We start from the raw sequence: 12,803 nt of genomic DNA on the forward strand, positions 1-12,803 counted from the left end.
GGCTTATCTACAGCATTACAGAATGCTGTAGATAAGCCCCTGATGGCAGTGGCCGCAGCTTATAGGGCCAAAATGAGGTGACAGATTCTCTTTAAATTCCTATTTTTCTGTCCCTATGACGGAACTGAAAGACACAGTTCGCCAACGCTGTAAGGCACCGAATATGTCAGCACCTACAATGACCATTTAGAAAGTAGTTTGCTCCAAATTTAGTGGCAGTAGGTTGGGAAAGGCCATTGTATCACAGCTATCAAGCACAGAACTCGGACTGTAAATTATGGGAGCACAAATTGGCGACCAAGAACCTGTCTAGGCTGCAGAGCAGGAACATGCAATTGGAATTCAGCTTAGCTCCTGCATTGCGCAGTTCGCACGCCAGGTGGCGATAGAGCAGCAGGTTGAACGCTAATTTCTGGCTTTTGAGCCGCATCGCGCTCCGTAGCAGCACAACAGCCATGGCGACTTCCCGGGATGTCCACGTCGAGATCTGTCACCAGGAGATTGTCAAGTATGATCTGGAGATCAAAGCGCTGATCCAGGTACGTGACCGGCTGCAGCTGCCCCCGGTGCTGGCTTTCCCAGGCTGCTGGCCGTACCATCAGTTCCTGGCGTGTTATTAGAAAGGATAATGCACTGTTGGAGACTCTGTCCCTGCAATGTCTCCTATTAGGAGAGCCGGTGACACCAGTGCTGGCTGTCATTGTATGCTTGTCAGCAGCCCTGAGGTCAGTGTTTCCTTATTGATGCAGGGAAGGGGCTGATGTGCAGTGCCAGGAGCCCACCCATGTTTTCCCAGTAGTTTCTGTCACGTTGACAGCGCTGCAGCCAATCAGTGGCTCTGAGTTGAAGTCATGATCTGCTCAGTGATTGGCGGCAGCGGTGGAGACTCAGTGTTGGACCGGGGGAGGGGGAGTAAAGGACAATTTTTATTAATTTATGTCCAACCACAGCCCTATGTACACTTTGCATATGTCTTTTCTGTTCTCTGACCCGGCCTCCCCAGCTCTCACTCTGTAGGACCCTTATCTAGAAGAGATGCCAGGTGGGGCCCGGGCCGGGGTGGGCATCAGTAATGTACGTAGCACCTGGAGTTTATAGCCCGGAGCTTGTACCCTGTGTACGGAGCCGATGAGTTCTGCTTATCATTATACCTAGGACATCCGGGAATGTGCCGGGCCCATTGCTGCACTGAGTGACCTCAACGCACAAGTGAAAGACAAGTTCCGTCTGCTGAGGCTGAGGATCCAGGTAGGGTGGGAGTCGCTATCATGGATGCCTGTGTGATGATGGCGGTCCTAGCAATAACATGGGAACACCTTTACATTTAAAGGGAACTTCTTACTGAAACAACACTTTTTCGATTGGCCAGTAACACTGATCTTCAACAGTGGATCCCAAACTTCTTCAGGTCAGAAAACACCAAACCTGAGAAAACCTTCCCTGGGGAATCCTAAACTGGTGTCCCTACGTTACACCGGCACACTGCGACATTTGGGGGGTCACTCACTAATAGTCATATACCCACCTGGGGTGTACAGTGACCATAGGAGTATAATGAGTGACAGGTCTCTGCCCACAAGACAGCAGGCATCACATGTCAGGTTCTCTTGATTTAGTTACCTTCGTAATGTTACTCTTATTCCCCTTTGTCCTGTCGCATTGGTAAAATGTGACATTTGTCGGTTTGTGTGTTTCCTGAAGGATCTGGAGCAGATGTCCAAAGAACAGGACAAGGAGTCTGACAAGCAAGCATTACTGAAGGAGATGGAGTGTCACAAGAAGCAGATGCTCAGGTGTGTATAGGGTCTGACACACATCTGCCATACTCAGCAGGCCCATGCTCGAGCTGTGACTTATGGGCACTGCAGTCATTGGGGTCCCCTAGAGATGTGACATACATGTACGTCCTTGAAAAACAACTTTCATGGGAAATCTGGGTAATTATCCAAGAGGGCATGTAATACCTGTCTGCTGAATACTACAGCTACCCAGAGCAATCCTTCCTCCACTATCAGTTGTGCTGGAAGAGTATGTTCAGGAGTCTCATGTTCTGCTTTTTTCCTGCCACCTGTCATTTAGGTCTTTGCACATTGAACTAAAGAAATAAAACTGACCCGCACCTCTTACCAGAATGAGGCAAATGTGAACAGGGACGAGCTGCCGTCACTGCATTATGTACAAACCAATGAATACAGCAGCACTCTGTGTGCTCCAAGATATGTGCCAACAGTGAGTATGTGAAATATCAACTGCAGTACTGCTGTGTAGACTATACTTCTAAAGGTGAGGTAGTTAGTGCACAAATTGACCAATTTGTGCGTGCCCACCAACCACGACAAGGCATATCTCTTTTTGCATAGTGAAAATGACCAATTTGTGCCTTTCTAATAGCCACGACAAAGCATATCTCTCTTTGCATAGTGAAATTGACCAATTTGTGCGTGCCCACTGGCCACGACAAAGCATATCTCTCTGCATAGTGAAATTGACCAATTTGTACGCGCCCACTGGCCATGACAAGGCATATCTCTCTTTGCATAGTGAAATTGACCAATTGGTATGTGCCCACCGACCATGACAAGGCATGTCTCTCTTTGCATAGTGAAATTGACCAATTTGTGCCTTCCTAATAGCCACGACAAAGCATATCTCTCTTTGCATAGTGAAATTGACCAATTTGTGCGTGCCCACTGGCCACGACAAGGCATATCTCTCTTTGCATAGTGAAATTGACCAATTTGTGCGTGCCCACTGGCCACGACAAGGCATATCTCTCTTTGCATAGTGAAATTGACCAATTTGTGCGTGCCCACTGGCCACGACAAGGCATATCACTCTTTGCATAGTGAAATTGACCAATTTGTGCGTGCCCACTGGCCATGACAAGGCATATCTCTCTTTGCATAGTGAAATTGACCAATTTGTGCGTGCCCACTGGCCACGACAAGGCATATCACTCTTTGCATAGTGAAATTGACCAATTTGTGCGTGCCCACTGGCCATGACAAGGCATATCTCTCTTTGCATAGTGAAATTGACCAATTCGTGTGTGCCCACTGGCCATGACAAGGCCTATCAATCTTTGCATAGTGAAATTGACCAATTTGTGCGTGCCCACTGGCCATGACAAGGCATATCTCTCTTTGCACAGTGAAATTAACCAATTTGTGTGCTAAGACCCTTAGTTTTATAAGTCTAGTCTATATGACAGTAATGCAGTTTACATTTCATGTATTTGGTGTGTGCACACAGTGTGCTGCTGTATTCCGTAGTATGTACAAGCTCCAGTATGGTCAATGGTGACTTCCTCCTTCCCAGATCCCAATTTCAGAACTGGTGCCCTGCTGGTGGTCTCTATCCAGTGATGGAGGTGGGAGCTCCCTCTTTGCCTGCCAGATTTCCCCAAAACTATTCTTTTTCGGCATCTTGCAGAAGTCTTGTCGTATGTACAGGGGACGGGGGACATTTTTATTTATGGTTTTTTTTAAGGTTTAATGTCTCTTTAAATAGGTTGCTCACTTCCAGGATAAAAAGGGATCTTCTCGTGGAAGTTGGCTTTGCCTCAGCGCGTTTCCCCGTCCATACGGTCCATCGGGGGGCCTGGTGGATGATGTCAAAGATGATGCAGGACGCAGCTGATTTTGCCAGCATCATCATTTCACTCGACCGATAAGCATTTTGCTCGTTGATCGGGTGCTCGATAGTCTGAGGGAGGATAATGGGGCAGTGTAGGCGGACATGACGGGTATCGGCTGCCTGTGTGAGCTGCCCCAATCTGTGCTTCATTTTAGCAATCAGACCGTGTGGAGGAAAGCCAACCTGTCTTGTAAGCTGGCCATTGATAATGCTGAAAAGGATGAACTTCTGGAAGGAGGCGATGGCACAAGGCAAAGGTACGCTTCCGGCTCTCCCCTGACGGAGAAAGGTTCTTAACCTATTAAAAATGTTTAAAGGGAGTGTGTCATCTGGGAAAGCTGTACCGTCTGCGGGCGCCATGTTATAGAGCAGGAGAATGCTTAATTTTCTTCATTTTATTGTTACACATGCAGGCCTAAACTTTTTCTCTTTTGCAAATCAATTAAGCAATATTTTTTAATAAACATTTTTTAACCCATGATTTTTTTTCCCCATAAGAGGACTTCATAATGCGATCATTTGATTGCTTTGATATGTCAGCTACACCACAGCATTCGTGCCTTTATTAATGGGAAGGTCGCCATGGCAGCCTGGGGCCCTTCTTAGGATTTTGCTGCCGACACCTTGAGTTCCCATAGGGGCACCCATGGGGTGACAGAGGGAGCCCGATCATCTAACGCCCTCCCTAGATGCTGCAGTTACCATTGACTGTGGCATAGCGTGACTGCAGACTTAAGACCGGACAGCCCCCCTTAGGGAGCGGAGCTGCATGCCGCCTGTAGGGAGCGTAGCTTAGCACAGAGTTTCTGATTAGTGTGTCATATATATATAGTATAGGAACAAACAGAAAAACGCACACGATTGGAGGAATACCTCATAATGTTTATAAGTAACTACCAGTGTAATAAATAGGAGGCATTCGCAACCAGGTAATGGAACAATCAGGACCCACCAAAAATCACTATAAGCAACCACAGAGGAAAATGGTGGAAAAACGTCCACAAATTAACACAAAGTAGAAACAACTTTATTAATAAAATCTGCATACAAAAGCAAAAGACAGGGGCATAACTGGAACAAGCGATGGAACAAATCACAACATCACTGGTGGAAGACCACACATGGCAGAGACCGGTCACAAGCGCAAGTGCGCAGCGCAATAGTTAACAATAACCACATGTTAGCGTGACCTACCTAGTAGTATATAGACCAGACGTGTGGGCTCCCACCCTCCCCGACGTCACGCCCCCTGAGGAAGGAAGTCTGGCACTTCTGAAACGCGCGTCGGGGAGGGTGGGAGCCCACACATGTCTGGTCTATATACTACTAGGTAGGTCACGCTAACATGTGGTTATTGTTAACTATTGCGCTGCGCACTTGCGCTTGTGACCGGTCTCTGCCATGTGTGGTCTTCCACCAGTGATGTTGTGATTTGTTCCATCGCTTGTTCCAGTTATGCCCCTGTCTTTTGCTTTTGTATGCAGATTTTATTAATAAAGTTGTTTCTACTTTGTGTTAATTTGTGGACGTGTTTCAACCATTTTCCTCTGTGGTTGCATATATAGTATAGGGGATAACATTCATGCCTCCAATGCATTTCTTCAGATTTCCCTAAAGCAGAATCCTTGTTTTTTTTTTTTTTTTGTTTTTAAGGATTAATTTTCTTTTCCATCAAATATGTATTATTTTTGTGTTGGACATAAAAATTTAATATACGGTATTCATTGTTCTCTAACAGAAAAGTAACAAAAGAAAACCTGGCTCAGTCCACGAGTGGCATCACGGAGAGTCTGATGAGCATCAGTCGTATGATGTCCCAGCAGGTGCAGCAGAGCGAGGTGGCCATGCATACCCTAGGTAAGACCCCCGAACCTATCAATGTTTTACTGGAAAAGCCCCACAGTGACTTTACAAGGGAAGCCGGCGCCCTGTGATCTTCTTTGAGAGATAATGTTCATATGACCTAGTAGTGCATATGGATGCCATTCACGAAGGCCCGGTTCTAGAAACTTCTCAATCAAATAGTGCCTGAAAAGGTCCTCTCTTGCTTTGGAGGACTGTGCATGCCACATATTTTTATTCACACTGTGTATGCAATAAAGATTTCAGTAAAACGTGCATGACATCAAATTCATGGCCTCAAGGTCTCCTTACATCAGCTCCTTTTCAGAAGTAAGCCATGATCAAGCCCTTAAAGAGGACGTTTCACTGATTCTTTTTTTTTATTTAAACTGAATATATTCTCCAATATACCTTAAAAAAATTAAAAAGTCATGTATCGTAACCAGAATTAAGTATGATAAAATAATATGGGCCCAAAACCCCACTGTATTATTCAGACGTTTTGATTGTGTTTTCCCCTCTTTTTTCCCATCTGGTACAGTCAGTCTTATGGAATTTTTGGCCCTAACTCCTCAAGCAGTTTTTGTCAGAATTCTGACTGAAAAACTGTTTGAACGTTTGCAAAATTTGTTCACAACTCAAACATTTGTCATTTTTCTGCTATATCCAGGCACCTGAGCCATCTGGTTGAAAAATAGGAGGAGCTTAGCGGGATGGGCGTGGTCAACACTTTCATTCTACTGCATGCTACCAAAATGGCGTAAACTGCCACAGAAATGTGCGCCTGTCACCGCTTGGAGAACATTTCTCACGGTGGTGTACGGCAGCTGAAAGATGTGCCAAATTCACATTTGGCACATCTTACCCTTCATCAAGCCCGGCAGGCTAAACGCTCATCTTGATGAATGGGGATCATTGTGTGAGTTTAGATCACGATCTTTATCAGTATTTACATCCTTACTGGATTGAATGCTATATATTGTAATTGTACTTATGCGTTTCCTTTAAAGAAAATCGGTCACCAGTTTTTGCTACTCCAAAGCAGCTGAGCTGAAACCCTGATTCCAGGGATATACATCTTTCTCACTTACTTACCTTACTCATCTGCTTGCTGAACATAAGACCACAATACTTGGATAGAAATGATAGTAGAATTAATAAAAACAGTGATTTAAATTTTTATATATATGTATGTTTACTCAAAAAGTAATCAAGTAAATACACCAAGGATGTGGTAAGAAATAAGTGGGGACCACTTAGTAACAAGAAGGAACCCAAACCAGAACATAGAGAAAAGGACGGAAAGCCAGACAATGATCAGTATAACATTAATCAATTCAATTTTATTATCAGATAATGGGCAATGTACAATAAAAGTTTAAAAAGTGTGCACATCAGAATATATAATATATAATAGTAATAATAATAATAATAATAATAAATAGTTGCCCCCCTCCCTCGATGGACATATGGACAAGGTACAGTTATAAAGGTGAAAGAATAAATATTCAAAGAGGATATAAGTTACTATGGCATGAGAGTATATATACTATGCAATAACAAAAAATTGATTCAAGTATGTGAAAAATGGTGCGAGGAACAATAGTAATAAATATAAGGGTTAATAAAAACAGGTAAAAAGAACTCCAATAGGTACTATGGTACCCTTGATACAGTGATGTTCAAAAAGTTGCCAATAAGTAAAAAAGTGTATAAAAGGATTGCAATATGGACCTCGCCACAATGTGCAAAGTATCGAGCCGCAACAGCAATAGTATGTTATAGAGAACGAAACAAAATATAATATGTGCAAAGTGTTGCAGAGATTAAAAGGTGTTGGATCACTACTAGTGAAAATCAAACAGCTTATAATATGTGCAGAGTGTTGCAGAAGGGGAAAAAAGGTTGGATCACTAATGAAAAATAGGTACCGTAGTACCCTTAATATGCGGTGATATACAAAGAGTGCCAAAAGGTAATAAGGACTTAAAAGTGTTGCAATGGATATATGGACCTTACCCAAATATGCAGGATACAATGGGAGGGTTGGTTCTGTGTGTGCACATGCGCCCCAACGCGCGTTTCGGTCAAATTTCCTTCATCAGGGGGAGTGAGGGTAGTGTGAGGACGCCCTATATTTATTTCCCATATCATTGGTGGTATAGCAACCTTTTTCCCCTTCTGCAACACTCTGCACATATTATAAACTGTTCCGCTCCCCTTCACACATTATTGCCGTTTGATTTGGTACTCTGCACATTGCGGCAGGGTTCATATATCTATTGCAATCTTTTTGTGCAATTTTTTTATCTTTTGGCAACCTTTGCACATCACTGTGCTTTATATTAAGGGTACTACGGTACTTATTTTCACTAGTGATCCAACACCTTTTAATTTCTGCAACACTTTGCACATATTAGCCTTCGCGGGCAGGGTCCTCTCTCCTCCTGTACCAGTTATGACTTGTATTGTTCAAGATTATTGTACTTGTTTTTATTATGTATACCCCTCCTCACATGTAAAGCGCCATGGAATAAATGGCGCTATAACAATAAATAATAATAATATTATATTTTGTTTCGTTCTCTATAACATACTATTGCTGTTGCGGCTCGATACTTTGCACATTGTGGCGAGGTCCATATTGCAATCCTTTTATACACTTTTTTACTTTTTGGCAACTTTTTGCACATCACTGTATCAAGGGTACTACCTATTGGAGTTCTTTTTACCTGTTTTTATTAACCCTTATATTTATTACTATTGTTCCTCGCACCATTTTTCACATATTTGAATCAATTTTTTGTTATTGCATAGTATATATACTCTCATGCCATAGTAACTTATATCCTCTTTGAATATTTATTCTTTCACCTTTATAACTGTACCTTGTCCATATGTCCATCTAGGGAGGGGGGCAACTATTTATTATTATTATTATTATATATTATATATTCTGATGTGCACACTTTTTAAACTTTTATTGTATATTGCCCATTATCTGATAATAAAATTGAATTGATTAATGTTATACTGATCATTGTCTGGCTTTCCGTCCTTTTCTCTGTGTTCTGGTTTGGGTTCCTTCTCATCTGCTTGCTGTAGTTTTCCATAAAATCACAGTTTTATAAGCAGGAGATTATCACTAGAGGACTAGTAAACCTGCTGCTAGGTAGTCATCCTTACTCATGAGCTCTGGATAACCCCGCCCCCACCACTGATTGCCAGTTTTCTCTATACACTGTTTATAGGCAGAAAGCTGCCAATGAGTGGTGGGGGCGGGGTTATACAGAGCTCAGCATTCAGAGAACTGGTAGATCTACAGCAGATAGCAGTCGTTTTACTGTATCAAGCTGCACTGTAAGTGACATATCACTGGAATCAGGGTCTCTGTCCCTACATCATGCTGCTCTCAGATTTTCTTTTAAAGCTTTCCACATCCTGTAATGCTGCATTGAATTTTAAACATTTTTTTTATTGATTCTTCTACAGCCACCTCATCCAGGACCATCCAGGAAGCCAATGAAGAGTTCAAGTCCATGTCTGGGACCATCCAGCTGGGGCGAAAACTCATTACCAAGTATAATCGTCGCGAGCTGACGGACAAGCTGCTCATTTTCCTAGCGCTCGCATTGTTTTTAGCAACTGTGCTCTATATCCTCAAGAAAAGGCTGTTTCCCTTTTAGCCGACACTGCTCACCATTTCCAGGACCTTTTGTAAGGATGGCTGCTAGCATACCCTGAGAGCTTGATCAGACGACGACGCTGACACCGTTCATCCATCTCTTATGGAAAGATGCAGCACATTGAGCGACAGCAAAGAAACCAGCGGTCATCACAATCTTTCTGGGTTTTTTTGTGATTTAGTGAAAGTATGAAAATTTTAAGAAAGACATTGAAAAAGCTAATTTTTGTTTGTTTTATTTTCCGCTACTTCCAGTTTGTCTAATGCTTTCCCATATTTATATCCCTGGTTACTTCTATTGATGTCTTCAATGGACACTAAATCTCTTAGAAATGGATCAGGAAATCTGGTGTCAAAAGTTCCTGCCATTGTGGAGAAAACGTGGATTGGTGTCCTACTTGTTGCTTCCGTCTTTCGAGGATTAGGACGCGTGGTCGCCGCCCCAGATTGGGGGAGAGGATGATTTCTGAATTTGTATGAACTATGTTAAATCCTGCTTCCATTATTATCATATTTATGTAATACATATGATGACTTCTGTTAATGATAGTCTATTTCCTAGAAGCAGACAGAATGTATTTTAACCAGTAGTCATTACTAAAAGAGACCGCAGCTTTACTTAAAGGGAATCTGTCAGAAGGTTTTTGCTACCTCATATGAGAGCAGCATAATGTAGGAAACGTGACCCTGATTCCAACGATGTGTCACTTAGTTTCCTGGGTGCAGCAGTTGTGACACAATCAAGCTTTGTATATTCAGTGTCAGTAGACAGTGAGCTACTTGTCATGGGAGGGGGCGGAGTCAGACCAGGAGGCATGTGCTGTGGTGTCCAACAATGATAAGCTCCTGGTGCTGAAACAATCATTGCAAGTAAACAAAACCATGGCGTTTGATAAGAGAAGAATAGCTGAAATCTGTGTGTGTTTTAACCCCTACAGCATGCGGTCTGAAGCTTACATAGAAAAAATCTGCTGACTGATTCCTTTTAAAGAAAGACTATCACTTACCATAAATGTCATTACCTGGTCTAAATGCTGCTGTTATCCCGAATTTGAAATAGTTTTACTTTTATTCTTGCACCTCTTGTTTCCAGAGGAATGATATATATAACTATAATCTTTTTAGCCAACTGGGTGTGCTCCTGAAGAAGATGCCCATAGAGAAGAGTTGTAACCACACCCATTTGGTGAATAAGACTAGATTGAACTATAGGGTGGAGGAGGTGGCCGTGTCTCAGGAATAGAGAGGTGCAGGAACCAATGGAAAATAATGCCCGATTCAGCAGAACGGCGACACGGCAGGTGCGACAATTGTGTATAAATGGTGAGAGACAGGTCCTCTTAAGTCATAATGAAGATTATTCTCTGTGTATTATTTTGAGGAATTCCTATACCAATATCACACAGTAAAGGAGTGAGTTTCTAAATTTGGCTGAGAATAGGGATCAGTATAAAATTAGTAAGGACCCTCTGCCACTTCAGTGGTCTGCATGCAGTGATTATGGCCCATCCATGAGTCAGCTGACCCCTGAGACCACTGCCGTCGGAACGGCTTCGATACGTGAGCACAAGCTGCTGGTTCCCATAAAATAACACTACCTTAGCGAACCGATCCTCGTGTTATAGAGTAAGGCCTCATTCAGATGTAAGGTCAGAAATGGGGTCCAAAGTGTAGACCTTTGCATTCTTAGGGAAGTACTCCATTATGGGGGATCTTCATATTACTGGGATTTCTGATTAAGCAGATCAAGGATGTGGGGAGAACAAAGACCATTTCTGAGTTATGTATTCATTTGGCGGGGCCCCCTTGTCTTGCTAACTCTCTTATTACTTACAATCTATTCTAGTTTATCTGGCAGACAATATTCATGTGTCAATCTAACATGGGGTCAGACTTCCTGTGGCCAAAAGGACCAATTATTTTCTCTAATAAATCTGATTTTATTCGGTTCAGTGCCTAACATGTAGCATCTACTGTATTCGATAAACTATATTTATTACATACGGTATATGTGTCTTTTATTTTCATACCCTATTTCAATGCCAGTGTTAAATACAGTCACTGTGTGTTTACTGGAAAAATAACCCATGATCTCATAGAACCCTATAGTGATCTCAGTACAACTACAGTGGACCCGGGATCCAATTTTTTTTTCTCTAGGAGTGCTTGTTTACAGGTTGATAGGGTCTCGCTAGCATCTGCACCTACTTCTCCTGATAATTATCTGCAGGAGTAAGGCTTCTTTCACATTTCCGTCTTTTGTGTCACGTCGCAATCCGTCGATTTTTGAAAATGCAGGATCCTGCATTTTCCCATAGACTTGTATTGCCGACGGATTGCGACGTATGGCCATACGTTGCGTCCTTCGTGCAATGGTTGCGTCAGGTTTTGGCGGCCCATTGTCACAGAAAAACGTTCAAGGGAACGTTTTTCTGTACGTGGCATCCAGTTTTCCCGTCTGCGCATGCCTGGCAGGAAATGTCTCTCTCTGACTCTTTCCTGCCCGGCAACGCAGACAGAAATGTTGAAAGCAAACACTTCCATCGGTATGTCGCGCCAACGCTTCGTGACGGGCGACTACCGACGGAAGTGTGAAAGAAGCCTAAGTCTGCTACGGCCTGCAGTCTACTATGTCTGGGGGGCCTCCGTCTCCAGTAGGTGTATGTGTATAGTGATCACTGGCTGTAACAGCTCCCGGTATAGTGATCACTGGCTGTAACGGCTCCCGGTATAGTGATCACTGGCTGTAACGGCTCCCGGTATAGTGATCACTGGCTGTAACGGCTCCCTGTATAGTGATCACTGGCTATAACCGCTCCCTGTATAGTGATCACTGGCTATAACCGCCCACTGTATAGTAATCACTGGCTATAACCGCCCCCTGTATAGTGATCACTGGCTATAACCGCCCCCTGTATAGTGATCACTGGCTATAACCACCCCCTGTATAGTGATCACTGGCTGTAACAGCTCCCGGTATAGTGATCACTGGCTATAACCGCCCCCTGTATAGTAATCACTGGCTATAACCGCCCCCTGTATAGTGATCACTGGCTATAACCGCTCCCTGTATAGTGAGCACTGGCTATAACCGCCCCCTGTATAGTGATCACTGGCTATAACCGCCCCCTGTATAGTGATCACTGGCTATAACCGCCCCCTGTATAGTGATCACTGGCTGTAACGGCTCCCTGTATAGTGTATAACAACTCCCTGTGCCATCTCAATGACTAGAAGTGAGCAACTGCAGAGAGAATATAACTTTATCTTCTCCCTGTAGCCCCACTTCCAATTAGATTACCGAATATGTTTAACACTGCATTTACCTGTAGATTACCATTATGTTCCAGGTCCTGGATAACTTCAAATTTATGAATTTGTAGTTAGAATGCCCCTTGGAAAATACAGGAAAAACAGCACTTTTCGAAAGCTCTCCGACCTTTCTGGAGTAAAATTTTCCATGGGCCCTAAATATAACCCCGGACCAATCCCAAGCAATATACAGTGCCTTGCGAAAGTATTCGCCTCCCTGGAACTTTTCAACCTTTTCCCACATATCATGCTTCAAACATAAAGATACCAAATGTAAATTTTTGGTAAACGAAATTTATTGCTTATTTTAAATTTTTGTGGGAAAAAA

General features: G+C 43.1%; 1 protein-coding gene across 1 annotated transcript; it reads left to right on the top strand.

Annotated features, from left to right (window-relative positions):
* Positions 1 to 316: 316 nt before the first annotated feature.
* On the top strand, positions 317 to 11,164 carry BNIP1 (BCL2 interacting protein 1). The gene is made up of 6 exons (XM_077265798.1): positions 317 to 539; positions 1,156 to 1,248; positions 1,702 to 1,793; positions 3,792 to 3,893; positions 5,375 to 5,493; positions 8,971 to 11,164. The coding sequence occupies exons 1-6, from the start codon at positions 456 to 458 to the stop codon at positions 9,162 to 9,164; spliced, it is 684 nt and encodes a 227-aa protein (XP_077121913.1). The 5' UTR covers positions 317 to 455; the 3' UTR covers positions 9,165 to 11,164.
* Positions 11,165 to 12,803: the final 1,639 nt, after the last annotated feature.

Source organism: Ranitomeya variabilis, chromosome 5, assembly GCF_051348905.1.
Source record: "Ranitomeya variabilis isolate aRanVar5 chromosome 5, aRanVar5.hap1, whole genome shotgun sequence".
In the NCBI taxonomy this organism is placed as follows: domain Eukaryota; kingdom Metazoa; phylum Chordata; class Amphibia; order Anura; family Dendrobatidae; genus Ranitomeya; species Ranitomeya variabilis.